At 39.1% G+C, this 18,868-nt stretch overlaps 1 protein-coding gene across 3 annotated transcripts; it reads left to right on the forward strand.

Moving 5' to 3' along the window:
- Positions 1 to 5,348: 5,348 nt before the first annotated feature.
- On the forward strand, positions 5,349 to 17,563 carry FBXO43 (F-box protein 43). 3 transcript variants are annotated; one of them, XR_004259841.1, is made up of 5 exons: positions 5,349 to 6,171; positions 9,022 to 10,504; positions 13,555 to 13,657; positions 15,909 to 16,763; positions 16,869 to 16,948. XR_004259841.1 is itself a non-coding variant. In XM_032248090.1 (5 exons), the coding sequence occupies exons 1-5, from the start codon at positions 6,087 to 6,089 to the stop codon at positions 17,115 to 17,117; spliced, it is 2,124 nt and encodes a 707-aa protein (XP_032103981.1). In that variant the 5' UTR covers positions 5,349 to 6,086; the 3' UTR covers positions 17,118 to 17,563. The 3 variants fall into 3 exon arrangements, 2 of the variants coding, with proteins under 2 accessions (XP_032103981.1, XP_032103993.1); XM_032248090.1 differs by having other exon boundaries at positions 16,560 to 16,763; positions 16,869 to 17,563; XM_032248102.1 differs by lacking the exon at positions 16,869 to 16,948 and having other exon boundaries at positions 15,909 to 15,972; positions 16,560 to 16,686.
- Positions 17,564 to 18,868: the final 1,305 nt, after the last annotated feature.

An 18,868-nucleotide genomic window follows, 5' to 3' on the forward strand; every position in this document is an offset into this window, starting at 1 on the left:
TGCCTTTTCCGTCCTGGGCGGGGCCAGAGAGCCCGGATTGCGCAAAGGCGATAAGGCAGGGTTTTCTGTCTGTTAGACCCTACGGGTATAAGTGCCTGTTTGACCCCCAGCTATTTTAATTTTTCAGGAGAGCAGTGCATTTTAAAAGTTATGCAAGTCCAAGGCGTCGTGTGTTTTTTACTAGTAGTGCTACAAAGTAACACTTTTCCAGAAGGGTAGAGGGTTAGAAAAAAAACCGAGATGACAGCGTCCGAGAAGTACTAGGCTAGCTGTCACTTCGACGAACATAGAAGAATCGACTACACCAATGATTTTCACATAGAAAAACGCTTTCCAGATTGTTTTAAAAAATTGTTTGATGCCTGTGCTGGGGCAGTGGGGCAGCTGCCTCCTATCCTCATGATTTATTTTTGCTTTCTCGCCCTTTCTCTCACAGGCTACTGTCACATCCGTCTCCCAGTCCTTTTACTTGTTTTAAAGCAAAGGCTAGCGTGACGATAGCCACATAAACAACTCCCACTTTAAGAGATTTTGGTAGCTTTCGCTGTCTACTCAACCTCTCTCCGTCCCTCCACCATGGAAGAACAAAATGCTCTGCTTGGTGGAGGTGCGTTCTTTCAAAGATCAAAATTGCAATAGGATGGATCAGTTAGCTTCAGAACCTTTAAATTTGTTTCCTTTTTTCCGCAGCAGATATTTTACTTAATAGGGTGAAAAAATGAAACTACTTAAAAATTTCGGAAATAACTTGTGTTAATAACTATGTTAAAGTTAAAGAAAGAAGCAGGCATTCTTTCTCCCAACGCGCACTAGGTCTTTGATATTTTATTAAGCAGGTTATACTCCTTTCGGGCCCTCCGTCCAGAAATTTGAGAGCGTTGAGCCTCATCTTTCACTTCCAGAAGTTCAGGCTCCTGTTGCATCTCCACAGACCAGCTTGAGAGATTTAAGCTGATCTTTCCAGGAAGATGCCATTTAAAACCTTTCAGGGAAACACGGCAGTTCCTGGCTTCTTTCTTCATAGACAGGCTAACAGAGCATAAATATTTTAACCATAATCCCTGTTACAAAATACTTCTCCTTTTAACCAAGGAGGTGATCTAACACAAGAGTCACAATAAGCTTCCCTATAAGAACGATTAGATGGAACCATTGTTATCCTAAGATGACAGAGTGATCCCCAAAGTCAAACTTTCATATTTGCAAGGTATCTTGTATTCTAACTCTCCAGTTAAAACATCAAGATAATTCTGGCACAGAACAATTTATGGCGATCAGAATGGATCAACATATGTAGAATACAAATGGGTCCTGGGACCCTACAGAAGGGCAAGGTAATGACAAGTCATAGCAGGGAGATCAAGAATTTCAACAAGAATTTGTGTCGTTTTTAGTTCCCAATCCAACATGCTCTTTCCTGTCAACAGAGACTGGTAGTTTTAGGATCACTACGGAGTATGGTCACTGTAAGCTACCTTATTATCAATTAGAGCATTAACTAACTTTTTCTGTCTGACATGACAGACATTACTGCATTGCTCTGTTGTAATGGGGATAGTTGTCTTGCCATCCTGGACAACAGTGCTTTTAACTCTTTATTAAGAAGGTTACGGAGCCGGGCGCGGTGGCTCAAGCCTGTAATCCCAGCACTGTGGGAGGCCGAGGCGGGTGGATCACGAGGTCAAGAGATCGAGACCATCCTGGTCAACATGGTGAAACCCCGTCTCTACTAAAAATACAAAAAATTAGCTGGGCATGGTGGCGCGTGCCTGTAATCCCAGCGACTCAGGAGGCTGAGGCAGGAGAATTGCCTGAACCCGGGAGGCGGAGGTTGCGGTGAGCCGAGATCGTGCCATTGCACTCCAGCCTGGGTAGCAAGAGGGAAACTCCGTCTCAAAAAAAAAAAAAAAGAAAAGAAAAAAAAAAAAGAAGGTTACGGAAATGGAAGTTGCTATTTTTTCCCTGAATCTCTGTCTTTCCTTTTTCCTTGGTTATATTCACTTAAATATATCCAGATAGCTTGAGTATCATGGTGATTTGGGAAATCTCCCATTATGTTTTATGGGATGGTCCCAAAAGAAGCATTAGATCTTGTGACAGGTATGTTTTAGAGTTCTGAAGTCAATAATGGGATGACACTCAATGCAAGAAAGGAAAGCAAAGGGTGGGCACAGTGGCTCATGCCTGTAATCCTAGCACTTTGGGAGGCTGAGGCAGGCAGATCAATTGAGTTCAGGAGTTTGAGACCAGCCTGGCCAACATGGTGAAACCCTGTCTCTACTAAAAATACAAAAAATTAGCCAGGCATGGTGGCATGCACCTGTAATCTTAGCTACCCAGAACACTGAGGTGCAAGAATCGCTTGAACCCAGGAGGTGGAGGTTGCAGTGAGCTGAGATTGCCCCACTGCACTCCAGCTGGGTGACAAGTGAGACTCCATCTCAAAAAAAAAAAAAAAAAAAAAAAAAAAAGGAAGCAAAAAGGCAAAAGACTGTAATGAGTAAAGAATATGAAAGTACAGCTCAGCAGCTTAAATCTTGAGTGTGTAAGTAAAGCTCAGGCAAACTGTATGTAACTTGGTGTCTTTTTGCCCATTTTTAGGTGGGGATAGGTGGCAATGATTCTTCCTTGAACAATATAAAGGAGACATGATATGATATGGTCATTTACTCCTCAGTCATAATAAAATATCTCAAGAAAAATTAACTGGAGAAAAAAGAAGAGGGTAATGTTTAAATGGTTTTGTGGTTATGTGGATTTTATTTAACCATAGGCAAAATTACCTGCCCTGTCATTGGGGTGGAGATGGGGAGCAGACATTAAACAAAATGAGTAGATAATATGGGATTTTAGAAGGTAATAAATTACACAGAGAAAATTAAGCAGAATTCTGCAAGAGGATTGTAAATGTGGGGCAGGAAAGGACAAAATGGCTGTAATAAGAGATTTGTTTGAAGAGGGTACTATTCAATCTACCAGGGAGTGTGGCGTAGGCTTCAGAAAGACGCTGTCTTGAAGAATGTGTAATTCATTAATTCTTTACGGTCCTACAGGTACCTCAAACATAACAGACTCACAGTAAATGTGTCTTATTGTCTCCCAATCCTATACTCTTCACTCCCTCACCCCTTGTCCCATGCAGTTGATTCTGCCAACTGAATATGTCATGTCTTGGTTCTGCTCCACCCCACTGTCTTCTGGAGAAACGCAGTAGCTCCCTACTGGTCTCCTGGCAGCCACCCTTGCCTCTCTTCATTCTGTCTTCCATTCTGCCACCAGAGTGGACTTTTTAAAATGCTCTTCAGACTGTTAATGTGCATCCAGACCTCTCCAAGACTTAGCTTCTTAACTTCTCAAGAATTTTCTCTAATCTGTTCCTCCAACAACTCTTAGTTTCTGCCTATAACAAATTATCTGCAGTTTCTCTATGTGCCCAAATGCTCTTGCACATTTTGAGTTTGAAATTTTCCTGCCCTTGTACATTTTAAGTTTGGAATTTTCCTGTTGTCTGCCTTTTAGATTGCCACTTGTACATCAAAATCTGTCTCATGCCATGGCCTTTAGGAAGGTAGCACCACACTCTCTTCTGCAGTAGGGCTAAGCTGGTTCCTCTTTCCTCTGTGTTGCTACTGTTCCTCTGTTACAGGATTTGCTCTGTGCCAAAGAGCTCCTTAACAGCAGTAACTGTGCCTTTGTCAGCTTTGTATTCCCAGTTGCTAGCCCAGTAATTGGCACCTAGTTGGAACTTAATAATCGTTAGTGGCCAGGCACAATAGCTCATGCCTGTAATCCCAGCACTTTGGGAGGCCGAGGCATGTGGATCACTTGAGATCAGAATTTGAGACCAGCCTGGCCAACATGGCAAAACCCCATCTCTACTAAAAATACAAAAATATCCCAGCACTTTGGGAGGCCGAGGCGGGTGGATCACGAGGTCAAGAGATCGAGACCATCCTGGTCAACATGGTAAAACCCCGTCTCTACTAAAAATACAAAAAATTAGCTGGGCATGGTGGTGCGTGCCTGTAATCCCAGCTACTCGGGAGGCTGAGCCAGGAGAATTGCCTGAACCCGGGAGGCGGAGGTTGCAGTGAGCCGAGATCGTGCCATTGCACTCCAGCCTGGGTAACATGAGTGAAACTCCGTCTCAAAAAAAAAAAAAAAAAAAAAAATACAAAAATTAGCCGGATGTGGTGGTGGGCGCCTGTAATCCTAGCTATTCAGGAGGCTGAGACAGGAGGATCATTTGAACCTGGGAGGTGGAGGCTGCAGAGAGCTGAGATCATGCCACTGCACTCCAGCCTAGGTGACAGAGTGAGACTCTGTCTCAAAATAATAATAATAATTGTTAATGAGTTTGATTTTGGATGACTTAGGGACATCCAGATGAAGAAATGTCCAGTCAGAGAAGAGTGGTGGTAGTGCCTGTTACTGGCTTAAAAGTGATGGTTGAAGTTCTGAATGTGAATTAAGCATGGGATGATAAACTAATAAAAATGCTGAGGTAGGATGTCTCATTTACGGAGTAGGCCAAGGAAAAGAAGCCAGAAAAAGGAGACTAGGAAGAAGCTGCCAAGAGCAGCAGGCATGTCCCTGGCATATAGTAGGTGCCCAGTAAATATTTATTGAATGAAAAAATTAGGGTTTAAAAAATATATTTGGCATTGAGGGTACTTGGGAGTTCATAATGCTCCAAAAGGAATGTTTGTAAACAATGAACACATTTCACTCTTGTTTTTATTAATAGATTTTTAAATAATCTTTTTTTTTGAGACGGGGGTCTCACTATGTTTCCCAGGCTGGTCTCGAATTCCTTGGTTCAAGTGATCCTCCCTCCTCTGACTCCCAAAGTGCTGGGATTACAGAGGTGAGCTGCCACACCTGGCTCAGCTTTCTTATTACAAAATCTGTATATATTCCTTGTAGAAACACGAAAAGAAAACAGATTGAAAGACACAACTAAAAAGCAACATACTCCTATACAAAGGTACTTTATCCAAGTTATTCATACCTTTCAGACCTCATCCTGTGTTTACCCATATTTTCAACCTAAAAGGATTTATAACATGCTTTTTACATTTCACAGTTTGGAGAAACATTTCCAAGAAAACATTCTCCTACACGATTTCTAATGGCATCCCACTGTAGGCCATATTAGCCTTTCTAAATACGGTAATGCTTCCCAAAGTGGGAATTGGTAAAGGAGGAGCCTTTCTGACTCGCCTCGGGGCGGCTACAGGGGTGACAGAGGGTGCTCCTCCCGCGTAGGCGAAGCCTGAGGGCGGCCGGGCGGGGGCGCTGCGGAGCCGGAGCCGGAGGCAGGGGCGGTGCGACGCGGCGCGGCGCGGCGCGGGGCGGGGTTGAGCGTAGCGGTTACTCGGGGCGGGCAGTTCAAATAGGAGGAGGGTAAGGCAGCGGCCCAAGCGAAGCTGGCGTGGGGGTTGCCATAGCCCGCATCCCAGGGGACGAGGCCGAGGCTCGTCCCCGGCGCCTCCAGCAGCGGCTGCCCGGCTCCTCTCCCACCTGTGCCCCTCGGCGCCCCGCCCGGCTCCGCGGCTTCCAGGCGGGCGGCGCGGAGACCCCAGACGAGTACCCGCTAGCGGGTCTCCAGGCGGCCCTGGCCGCAGCACCGGCCCCGCGTCCCCCTGTGCCTTCCAGGTGCTGGGCCTAGGGAGGCGCACGGCAGCCCTCACTCCTCCGCTCCAGGTGACGTCCGTCCGCCCCCTGCCACCTCTGGCTTTCTGGGCCGAGCGGATCTTTGACGCCCTGGTGAGACCGTTACCCACCCGCCCGCCATAGCCCTTCCGGGGAGTCAGTGCCGGGCTGCAGCACACATTGCCTTTTCAGGGACCCGAATTTGGGGAGTTTACTCAGGTCCAAGTCCAGCTAGAGAAAACAGGGATATTAAGAGAACTATTTTCTGGAGGGCTGAAGGAAATTCAAAATGTTATAGACTTTCTCAAGTGTTAGAAATAATCCGGCATGCATCCTGTGTCTCCTTCGACTTTGAGCAATTATCGTGCTGCTGCACCTTCCAATTAATTGTTCGAACCGAAGTTTTTCTCATTAAGTGACATTACTTTGGCATGAATTTTAAAGGCAAAAATGAGAGAATTTCTTGTTTGGAGGCCTACGTAACTTTGACGTCCAAGAGATCCAGATTTACTGATGGTAAGAGTTTCCACTTTAACAAATGAAGGATATTTGTGTTTAATATAAGTATTTAATTCTCTGATTTGATAGGTGCTTTTTTTTTTTTTTTTTAAAGACTACTTTAGGGAAAACCAGCCTTGTATCAGAAGGCTGGTTCTTAAAATGAATGTCGAAGTATCAAAGAGGCTTGACTGATTTATCCGTGAACTGTTGAGTCCTGAAAATACAACAGTCCATGATTTTACATGAATAATTTTAAAATTAAGTTGTGAAGAACCACATTTGGGACCAACGTCTTGGGGTAGTAGAAAGATGAAAATGATAGCGGAGAAAGGACATTGGAGGCAACTTCAAGTGTGTAGATTAACAATTTTTTTTTCTTTTTTTCTTTCCCTTCTAAAGTAGAAATGAACAATTTTTTTTTAAGAGATAGGTTCTCACTATGTTACCCACGCTGGTCTTAAACTCCTGGACTCAAACGTTTCTTCCGCCTCGGCCTCCTAAAGTTCTGGGATTACAATCGTGAACCACTGGCCAGATTTTGGATAACGTTTTAGGGGAAAGAGGGTAATATCTGCATTCCCCACTTTGTTTTTAACAATTTGCCTCTTAGTTTCCTAAATTCTAGCATTGTGAGACACCTAGTGGTGAAGTAGCAGTACAGTTGTCATAACGATGGCTCACGCCTGTAATCCCAGCACTTTGGAAGACCAAGGTGGGTGGATCAACTAAAGTCAGGAGTTCGAGACCAGCCTGACCAACATGGCGAATCCCCGACTCTACTTAAAATACAAAAATTAGCCGGGCGTGGTGGTGGACAGCTGTAATCCCAGCTACTGGGGAGGCCGAGGCAAGAGAATCACTTGAACCTGGGAGGCGGAGGCTGCAGTGAGTGGAGATTGTCCCCCTGCACTCCAGCCTGGGCAACAGGAGTGAGACTCCATCTCAAAAAAATTAATAAATAATAAAAATAGAAAAATAAAAGTTCTGTGACCTAATTTTACCAAATTGAATAAAAAGTGTTATTTAACAGAATTACTTTCAGAGAGGGAGAAAACAGTTCATGGAGGTATAATTTGAATATATATTCTATTGTATTAATTTAATATTTGTAAAATAAAATTATTTAAAATATAACAAAATTATAAAAATCAGTTTGATAAATCTTCTTGGCTTGTGACCATGTGTAGAAGTTAGCAGTGATCTGAGAGGATGTAGATCAGAAGGGGACATATATGTCATTTATAAAAAACAAGTATAGGCCAGGCATGGTGGCTCACACCTGTAATCCCAGCACTTTGGGAGACTGAGGTGGTCGGATCACAAGGTCTGGAGATCGAGACCAACCTGGCTAACATGTTGAAACTCCATCTCTACTAAAAATACAAAAAATTAGCTGGGAATGGTGGCACACGCCTGTAGTTCCAGCTACTCGGGAGGCTGAGGAAGGAGAATCGCTTGAATTCGGAAGGTGGAGGTTGCAGTGAGCCAAGATCACGCCACTGCACTCCAACTTGGACGACAAAGCGAGACTCCATATCAAAAAAAAAAAAAAAGTATAGCTTTAAAAGGTTAAAAATACTCAAATTTTGTTTAGTAAAAATAATCTAATGATCATTATACCATAAAGAAATAATTTTGTGTTTAGAGTAGCAGTTTGCTTTTGTAACAAAGATCATTCACTCATATATTTGATAAAATTTCATAAATAAATTACTGTGGCATTACAGTCAACTAAATAGACCTTCCCAGAATCTTTTAATGTAGCAAAATTGTGCATTTACCCTGGAGAAAACTTTGAAGCAAAGACAGTCTTCCTAGTGTCCTTTGAATCATCAGGAAAAATATCAAAAACTATAATAATTTTTTCACACTATTTTTTTCGAAATCAATTTCTTAGCTTTAAGATTTAAGTTTCTAAAAAGGAATGTGATGATACTGTTGAAAAGGTTAAGGAGTATACAATATTTCTTACTGTTATTTCTTGCTCATGTAGCTACTGAATAACTGTTTTTCTTTAAGTAATTCAGTTGCATTCTTTTTTGCAACTTCATGAATATTTTAAATCGTGGTTTTCCCATAAATAGTTGTCTATAAACTGTGAAGTCAAGGCTGGATGACCTTGCATCACAAAATATTTAGAAAATGAGATTTGAATGAGTGCAACATGCCAGATTTGAAATAGCCCTACCTGTGGTGCAGTGGTTCATTTTGGTTAGCTCACAGAGAATGTGTTAGTAGTTCATTGACAAGCCAGAGTCTTTGTCAAGGCTTAAGTCTGAAAATTCAGACCTTGTGAATGGTCATGGGGACTAGGCTTCTACAACAACAGGTCTGTGTTACATGTTTGAACGTCATTACTCTGGAGTTGTTCAGCCTGATTGCAGATAGAGCTAGTGGCAGCACTCATTATTTGACACATTTCCCAAAGATGTTTAAAAAGTAGCATATAGTGTTTTTTGAGTAGACTAATATAGGCTGACACAAATAAGCTGGAATATTAAAACAAAAGTTTTTTAGTTCTGTGAAAATCATAAGGTAATAAAATAATCTAAAAATAATGCTTCTAAGTTTTTTCTCTGTGGGGTAGTTCAATAAAATATGTGTGCATAGTGCTTAGACTATGGTTAATCAAATGATCTTTGAATATTTATAACCTGAACATTTTGGTTTTATGATGTCAAGAACTTGTTTTAAGTAGGATACACATCAGTTTTTACGGAGTAGAATTGAATTTTTAAAGTAACTTTTCAAAAATTGCCATATAAGTTTCCATTATCATCTGTACTCATAACAAATAATGTATTTTGGTGTAAGCTGCCTGGATACTCATTTCAAAGGCAGAATAACTTTGTTGTCACTTTGCAGAAACAGAGGTTTTGAAGATGGCACAAAGGCACTCAGGTCAAGCTAGCACTGAAGCAGGAAATGGGGTGGACTGTCCTCCAATTGTCACCTCCAAGTACTCTACCTTCAGAGATTGTTCCACATCTTCACTTCAAGATAGTGGCTACAGTGAGTTAAAATCTTGTACCTTTGATAATACAGACAGAGACTATCTTGGAAAAAAAGAAAAAGGCCCAACATTACTCCATGAGCACCCTGAAGCTTCAAGCCTGGACTTAACACATCCTTTAGAGTCTCCCACTCAAAAAAAGAAATTTATCTTGCTTAGAAAGGAAAAGGATAAAACCCCAGAACTTTGTGAAACACCTAAAATCAGTGATAAAAAATGTTTACCTCGTAGAAGGTTGAATCTATCTTTCTCTCTTCTAAAGGGGGACTTTGAATCACAAAATAGTTCTCTAGAAAGTAGTATAAGCCAAGTTCTCAACTTAGAAAAAAATATCCCAAGCAGTGCTGCAGGTTTGTCCAGGCCAAATAATTTTAGCCCTCTAGTTACTAGCACTTTAAAAACAGAAGAAGTGACTTCGAGCAGTCAAAAATTGAGGCTTAATTTTTCTCAGCAAAAGACTTCCACAATTGATGATTCCAAAGATGACTGTAACCTATTTGAAGTTGAATGTATATCTCCAATTCAAGGCAATAATTTTAAAGACTCTATCACACATGACTTTAGTGATAGCAGTTTATGCATTAATGATGAGAATACATGTCCAGAGCCCCTGGCTTCCTCTGTTAGTGGAACAACTTGTGGAACAGATGAGGACATATTTGTGACTCCAATAAGTAATCTTGTGTCAAACATTAGATTTAATGCAATTCAAATACTTTCTCCCTCACCTGAAGTGAAGGGCAATATTTCAACGCCTGAAGACAGTGGTTTTAACTCACTTAGCTTGGAGAAATCAGAAGATTCTCTCTCTGACCAGGAGGGTTCTTTTCAAGAACTATTCCAGAAACATAAGGGGACTCCCAAAGTGGGGGACACCATAAGAAAGATAAGACATCTTAGAAGGTCAAGAAGACTGTCCACCCTTCGGGAGCAAGGCTCACAGTCAGAGACAGAAGAGGAAAAGCAGATTGTCCACCCTGACTCTGAAAAAAGAGCAGCAGCTGCTTCTGCTATCTCAGAGGCTCAGCTGAACAGTGATGAGAGTAGGGATTCAACCTTTAGCTTAAAGAATTTATCAAAGACCCCAGCCTTGCAATTGGTGCATGAGCTCTTCATGAAAAGCAAAAGGAAAAGATGCCAGCAAACTAGTGGACATGAATTCTTAGAGGAAGGGGATGGGGAGAAAATAGCTGTACTACAGTGTATACTTGCAGGACTGATTGGCAAGAAGATGGGTATAGAAAAACTGGACATCTTAACAGAATTGAAATATAGAAATTTAAAGCATATTCTTGCTATGGTTTTAGATTCCTTGACTGCAGAGAGCCTATGCAGGTAAGAAGTAAGGGTTGTTTATGAAATACAAGTTTTTTTTTAAGTTGGAAAGTTTTTCTGTGACTTGAGTGGTTATCCTTTGTTTTTTTTTTGTTTTATTATCTTTATATTTTATTGTCTTATGTCAAAGGTAGTTTAAGCAAACTTCTCAACAGAGCTTGCTAATACAGTTCCTTCTGTTTAAAAGCTTTGGTAGCAATAATATAGTCTTTTTTTTTTTTTTTTTTATAAAGTTTTTATCACTGTTATTTGGAAATAAAGTTGCTAAAAGTTGAACTTCGAATTTTCAGGAATGCGAGCTCTATTCCATGGAAGTTGTTTAATGATTTATTTAATAGTTCAGATCCTATTGTCTGATTGCAAGTAGTGTTAAGGTTATGACACTTGGTCAGAAATAATGTAATGCATTGTGGTGACTGAGAAGTGACAATATACAAAGAATACCACTTAATTATTTAAGTTCTAGAATTTAAAAACAATAGTTAGCTTTTATTTTAGGGTTTGATCTTTCCAGAGACCAGGGGAGTGTGGATTATTTAATTTTTATTGTTAACACAGCAGTGAAAGTTAATGACTTTGGGGAATTTCAAGAGATTAGAAACTGAAGAATTTGTGTTCACAAATGTTGCAGTAGAGTGAATGCTGCTACATAATAAACACATTTGGGAGTATTGAGAGTGGGAACTAGGGTTACAAAGACTAAAAGGAGACTCTGTTCATGCCAATTTGGGGGAGTTACAAGACTATCAGAAGACAAGACCCATGGGAATGCCATGACAATGAAGGAGAGAAGTCATGTGGAACCATCATCTATAAGGTGATGGTTATGGAGGAACATGCAGAAAGTTAGCTTCTTTCTTGATAGGTATATGTCAAGAGTTTTTTATAAGGTCCTTGGCTTTTTGTTTTGTTTTTTAGTTTTTGTAGAGATGGGGTCTCACTATGTTGCACAGGCTGGTCTGGAACTCCTGGGTTCAAGTGATCCTACCACCTTGGACTCCCAGAGTGCTGGGATTACAGGCGTGAGCCACTGCCTGTCCTGTCCTTCTTGTTTTTATGGCCACTACTTCTATCAAAGCCTTTCTTTGTCTTTCCTCCATACATTAATTGTAGGCTGTTGTAGAGAACTGTAGGACTTCATAGCTGGAAGTCTTCTTAGGTATCTAGTTCAATCACATATTTTGCAGATGAGGAAACGAGCCCCAAAGAAGTGACCTGCTGGCAGCTAGTCAAGCAGAAAGGAATAGATCTAGGTCTACAGTGAGCTCTCTGATTTCTAATCCAGTATTTTTCCACAAACTCTTTTTTGTGGAAAGATAAGGTTTAAGGCTTTCTGGAATAGACTTGATCAAGAATGTCTTTGGTGTAACTTAAATGGGATAATAAACAGATTAGTGCACCCATATTGTGTGCCTTTTAAAAATGTTCAAACGATAAACTGTTTAAAAAATTAAGGAGATGGTTGAGATATAGGATTTTAAAAATAGTATGGATGGGGTCTTACTACATTGTCTATGCTGGTCTCAAACTCCTGGGCTCTAGCAATCCTCCTGCTTTGCTCTCCCAAAGTGCTGGGGTCACAGGTGTGAGCCACTGTGACCAGCCAGGAATGTTATTTTTATATGCTGGAGTATTTGGACCATTTAAAATTGGCTGATACTTTTGGATGCTTGCTTATGTGAGCAGTTGATTTTCAGTCATATTTCAACAATTGTCTCTCCTTCCCATCTCTCCATATGTATAGTATTTGTACTGCAAAGTATGTAACTATGTTGGCAGTACTGTTCCTGGTAACATTAGAGTTGATCAGTTGCAATATCTGTGGCAAATACCCAATTATGTAGTCATTTCTTTCCCATCATTATTATTATTATTATTATCATTATTAGTTTGACATGGAGTCTCACTTTGTCGCCAGGCTGAAGTGCAATGGCGCAATCTTGGCTCACTGCAACCTCCGCCTCCCGTGTTCAAGTGATTCCCCTGCCTCAGTCTCCCTAGTAGCTGGGACTACAGGCACATCCCACCAGGCACGGCTAATTTTTTGTATTTTAGTAGAGACAGGGTTTCACCATGTTGCCCAGGATGATCTCAATCTCCTGACCTCATGTACCTGCCTCGGCCTGTCAAAGTGCTGGGATTACAGGTGTGAGCCACCACGCCCAGCCCTCTTCCCTATTATTGGGTGGCTTTCTGCCTGTTCCTTTACTTCCCTCTGATATAGGGCATATTTATCAGATTAGAGAGAGTCAATGGCAATTGAAGCAGCCATAGTAGCTGGAAGAATAGTGTTGACAACTGGGACCCGCCGTAAGAAGTGACTTCTTTATTTCAATCTTTTCCTGACCTTATTCCCTTTGATTTGTTAGAATAACAAAAAAAGTCCAGATTAACAGTCAAGGTATTACTTTTTAATAATAATATTGTCAGTTATTGATAAATCAGCAATCACTGGACAAAAATTGTGTTTTTTCTTTAGCTGCTTCATTCTCATAAACTTTGGTTGATAAAATAGGAACTCTGTGGTACAACCCATAATAGTATTTATAGTTGGCACTTAGTAATGCCAATGAAGGCTTGTGAATTGTGCTTGTGTTTATATAATCAAAATGACAGAGATTTGTTAAACACAGGTATAGGAGAAATTGATAAAAACCTCTTGACATCAAGACAATCATTTTCATCTTGTGTTATAGATGACAATCATTTCCTGCATCTCTTGTTCCAAATTTTTAATGTCACATTTGAAGTTAAATCCTCTTAGTCTCCCAGTGGACTCATATTGGCTTTATATGACCATTTATAAAAGAGTAATCTATCTGTATAATGATGGCATATGCCTTATATTTTAATAGGACTTCTTTTATATGATGAATCGATATGAAATAACTATGTCGGCCAAGTAATATTTTTATGTAAATTTTTAGGTTTAAATTTACTTTAAACCTAAAAATTTGAAACAAAATTTGTAAATCTTTAAAACAAATTTTTCTCATTAGCATACACAACAAAACGTTAATACTATAGAAGGATGGATCTTTTTGTTACAGTGTTTGGAAAGTAAGCAGAAATTGGCGTGAAATTGTTGTTCAAGATAAAAATGCAAATCGGAGGAGGAAATTTTATATCACGCAACTGAAAACAGATTCTGAGGTAATGTATGTAATAATTCTGTAAAATGGATTTGTATAAATACATAATAATCTCATGTTGCTAGGTAACCTAATTTGGCTTTCCTGCTCTTTTAACCTTTTCCATTTAACAAACATTCACTCATAAATTCTTTAGTTTTCCCGAACTCCATTTTCACCCAGTCTATAAGTGGAATAAACTACATAGCATCAGGAACATCTTATTGGGATTTGTTGCTGCTTAAGTATATGTGCTCTTAGAAGCATTTGAATACCAGCGATATGGTGAATCCTAATTATAATAAGACACCTTTATAGCATTCTTAATCCAGTCTTTCGAGTGGACATTACGTGCTAGTAACTGTGCCAGTGCTCACATTACAATGGTGAACATTTCTGACATGGTTCCTGCTCTTTTGGAGTACATACCCTGGGGGTAATATAGGTAAATAGGTGACTACAATCCTGGTGTGTTAGGGGAAGCCCAGAGTTATTTAAAGGAGTTTTTGACTGATACTTGGGAATCAAGAGAAGTGCATCTCAACTGAGACTTGAATGATGAGTTAGCAGTTTGCCAGGTGAAGACAGAAGAGGGTTTTAGCAGAGGAAATAGCACATGTGCAAGCCTGGAGGTGAGTGAGCATAGCAGATCACCTGTGAAGCATCATAAACTTGCAGTCCCTTGAGGATTTGAATTCTGGCTTTAAAGTTACAAGAAAAGTCTTACAGAAGCTGATGGATTCTTCTCAGGCATGCTATTTTGTATAATAGGTATCTGATGACTCTGGCACCCATGTTTGATTATAAATTTAACTTTAGACCAAAAAAGATTCTGAGAGTTCACTAATTCATTCTTGTTCTAGTGAAAAATATGTAATAACATAATATAAATTTCTAATTTGACTATATATAATAATTGGAATGAAGCGTGGCATAAACAAATAGGAACACCTAGATACAGATTGGCAGGTTTCTCATTACAGTGAACTGTTAGGGACTGCTATTAACTAAAACTTTGACTTTCTCTTTTATTTTATATTTTCACCCATTCAGAGCTCTTGGCTACTTACTGCTGCAGCTGCTGGCTCTGGAAGTTTATAAAAGGGAAGATATTAATTGCCTTCTTAACATTTCTTTTTCAAATGCTGCCCTACATGCTAGGGACAGAACTTAAAAAACAGTTGTTAAAGCATGCACTGATTTAACATTTTAACATTTGACTTCATATACTTCTTAACTCCTCTAAGGAAGAAGCATATGATTGTACTGGCAACCCTCCAGGTAACTCCAGAGAATGAAATATTCTATTCCCAAAAACAATAACAAAAAGGAAATATTCTATTCTCATATTCGGCCAGGCACAGTGGCTCATGCCTGTAATCCCAGCACTTTGGGAAGCCGAGGTTGGTGGATCACTTGAGGTCAGGAGTTCAAGACCAGCCTGACCAACATGGTGAAACCCATGTCTACTAAAAATACAAAAATTAGCTGGGCGTGATGGTGCAGGCTTGTAATCCCAGCTACTTGGGAGGCTGAGGCGGGAGGATTGCTTGAGGCGGGAGGATTGCTTGAGGCGGGAGGATCGCTTGAGCCTGGGAGGTGGAGGTTGCAGTGAGCTGAGATCATGCTACTGCACTCCAGCCTGGATAACAGAGTTAAAGTTTGTCTCAAAAAAACCAGAAGTTTATATCTTCCTATTCTAGCAATCACTTTTTTAAAAACTCGGCTTCTTAAAGAACTGTACCTTCCCTCCTTTCTTATGTTCTTTTGCTTATTTGACTTGCTTTTTAAAATCTTTTTCAAAGTAATACTTGGTTTAAAAAGTCAAATTAGGCTCTCATAACAAAATATACTATTATGCCTTCATACACTTGATTCTTGTTGCATCAAGACAATCATTTTCAACACTTTCTTTTAGTGTTTACCTCCATATTTCTAAATAATTTTATTTCCCTGCCATTTCTTTACTATTTTTTATAGAAGGATTAGGTGCTGTAACCTCTCACAACTACTACTACTACTACCTACATAACCCCTCTTTCTCTGAATTCCTTTTCTCTTCTCCTATATTATGAATATAATTACACCACCATTTGGGAATGAATCAGAATTAGGTGCTGACATTATAAGGATTGTATTGAGATTATTATTACTTTTTCACAGCTGTCATATGTTGTACACTATGATTACACTTTCTTCCTAGTATAACTTTTTCTCTCCAGTTAATAATTGCCTAGTTTTTTTCTCTCTTTTATTTATTTATTTTTGCTTAGTGTTTCTCTATACAGATCCCTGATTCATCTCCCATTATCCACCAGAACTGAAAGTCTCCTCTGTGTAAGTCCAAACAAATCAGGTATTCTACCTGTTCCTTCTTTTCCTCAGAGACATCCTTCCTGGGGCCCTTTGCTGTCCTATTCCAACATGGACTGGTTGCTTTCTACTTGAACTATTCTAATGTATTATTTACCAAAACAAAAACAATTTTAAAAGAAAAAAACTGTTTGATGGTTTTCTCCACTCTTTTGTTCACTTCTTGTCTACAGCTGCTTTTTCTACAACCACAGAGTTGAGTAGCTGCAACTACATGGCCCACAATGTCTAGACTATACATTATATTATCTGGTCCTTTACAGGAAAGGTTTGCTGAACCAAGTTTAAAATAAATGGAAAAATAACCAGTCATAGAAACTTAGATGTAGAATTTAATTTTAACATTTTTCTTTTTATGTTTATTTAACGTTCGTATGTTAGGTGAGAAAAGGTCTTTTTTTTTTTTTTTTTTTTCCCTAAAAAGGAATGGTTTAGGGGAGAATTCTGATGGTAAAAAACGTCTTCAAAGCATATAAATCCACGTGCAACAGAAAGCTATCCTGGAACTGTTTTGGTATTGCAGTATTGATGCCTCTTGTCCTTTACTACAGGGGGCTGTATTAAATGTCGAGGATGCTGCCACTCGGCTCCAGCTTTTAAATCGCTCAGCTTTAAGATCTGTGCAGGCACAGGCTAGGATACCTGGTTCTCAGAGAGAGCAAGGGTCAACATTATCTCCCTGGGGAGAAGTTTTGACACCTCTAGCAAGCTCTTCTGTTACTCACTTAAGTAGTAAACAGGAAGAATATGTTAAGGTGAGTATTTATTATAAGTTATTAGAAATAAATATTTACAGAGTTTGAAATAAAGTGCTCCCCTATATGACACCAGAAGATTTAGTGTGTGTGCTTTCACTGCAGGTTGCCAAAACACTTTTTATTGATGAAGCATTAAAACCTTGTCCAAGGTGCCAATCCCCTGCTAAGTACCAGCCATATAAGAAAAGGGGACTGTGTAGCCGCACAGCCTGTGGTTTTGACTTTTGTGTGTTATGTTTGTGTGCTTATCATGGGTCTGAAGAATGTAGTAGAGGAGCAGCAAAGCCAAGAAATAGAAAAGATGCTGTGCCAGGAAGTGCCCAGAGTAAGCGGAATTTAAAACGCCTCTAAAGAGACTAAATGTAGAAGCACTCACACAGTGTTCTATGTATCTGACTTAAAATTATGAATATTTTGAATACGTGCGGATCTTCCCATTAATGACAGGTGATGATTTATTTCCTATTTTGTATATATTATAATCCATGTCATTGTATGTTTTCTTTAAAGTGAGTTTTGAAAAAATTTTATTTTACTATGTCATTTTACCCATTTTAATAACTTCGTGTTTTAAATAAAGATTTTTCATTGTTGTTATATGTATGTATTTTATTGTTGTATGTAATATTTTAAATTTGTGCATTTCATTACTCTGTGTTGAAATGCTTTTCAATCATTTTTTAAAAAATAGTTTTTCAAATAATTTTAAAGATTTTGAACTTGAGACAGATGGCCTTATAGATTTGGAAAATGAGTAATTGGCTGAAATGGAATATAAATAAAATATTTTCAGAAGTTCTATTAAATTTTTTCTGTAATTTCAATCTCTGGCTAAGTAAAATTTACTGAATGTTAATAACTAGGAAGTTATAAAGAGGAAATTATTGGAAGTATGTGGTTATTCATAATGGGAGTCTTAATTAATATATGCTTATAAATAACACATTTTAAATAAGTACTTTAAAAAATTCTAGAACTATAGGCACAGATTTCATTTATTTAGTCTAATCTGGATATTAATATTCTGACAAATTTGGGCTGGTTGGAAAAGACAGATTTAAGTGTGAAGATTTACTCAGTTATTTATAAAGTAACTTTTTCCAAAAATGATTTGAGTTTGCATGTTGCATTTATAGAACAGCAGCAAAAAAGAGATGCATTTGTTTGTTTGTTTGTTTTGAAGCACGATCTCTGTCTCCTCAGGCTGGAGTGCAGTCGCATGATCTCACAGGATCTTGACTCACTGCAAACTCTACTTCCCAGGTTCAATCGATTCTCCTGCCTTAGCCTCCAGAGTATCTGGGATTACAGGTGGGCACCACCATGACCATCTAATTTTTGTGTTTTTTTTAGTAGAGACAGGATTTCACCATGTTGACCAGGCTGGTCTCGAACTCCTGACCGCAAGTGATCCACTTGCCTCAGCCTCCCAAAATGCTGGGATTACAGGCGTGAGCCACTGCGCTGGGCTAAGAAAGAGTTGAGTTCTACTGTTGAACAAATTACTAATTCCAGGGCAAAATTTGAAGATAGTTTCATAATTTTTTTGTTTGTGTATGGGTAACTGATGTGTATACATATCTGTGTTCACAATCTGCGCATAGATTTAAATGTAGCTCTTATATGTTATTTTAACAAATCAATTTAAAATACGAGTTAGATATAGACATATGTGAGGGAAATCTGTCTGAAATTTTAACTTATTGCTTGCTATAAAATTTTGATTAGCTGCTAAATATTAAATTTTCATCTATATCTTTCTAAAAGGAGGCTAAATTATGTTTATGTAAGTTACATTTACTCATAAATTTCCTGAGACATCTTTCACATCAGGATCAATTTACTGGTTAATGTTCTTCACTTAGGCTTAACTTTTTTCTCTATAATAGAAGTTTGTTTTTAGGAAATTTATTTCAGTTTTGGTTCTTTTAATTTATGAATTTGATTCTTTGATTAACTTAATGTTAACCCTCTCTTTCTTTATTCTTTTTTTTTTTTTTTTTTTTGAGACAGAGCCTTGCTTTGTCACCCAGGCTGGAGTGCAGTGGCGCAATCTCAGCTTGCTGCAACCTCTACCTCCTGGGTTAAAGCGGTTCTCCTGC

The sequence above is a fragment of the Sapajus apella genome, unplaced genomic scaffold, assembly GCF_009761245.1.
Source record: "Sapajus apella isolate SASKATOON/1434 unplaced genomic scaffold, GSC_monkey_1.0 scaffold3, whole genome shotgun sequence".
In the NCBI taxonomy this organism is placed as follows: Eukaryota; Metazoa; Chordata; class Mammalia; order Primates; family Cebidae; genus Sapajus; species Sapajus apella.

What these genes read in the sequence shown, in the direction of transcription:
- FBXO43 (XM_032248090.1), top strand. Translation starts at nt 6,087, where the DNA reads ATGAATTTTAAAGGCAAAAATGAGAGAATTTCTTGTTTGGAGGCCTAC. An exon ending in ACTGCAGAGAGCCTATGCAG is followed by an intron (nt 10,505 to 13,554) that starts GTAAGAAGTAAG and finishes TTTTTGTTACAG; the next exon opens with TGTTTGGAAAGTAAGCAGAA. An exon ending in AACTGAAAACAGATTCTGAG is followed by an intron (nt 13,658 to 16,559) that starts GTAATGTATGTA and finishes CCTTTACTACAG; the next exon opens with GGGGCTGTATTAAATGTCGA.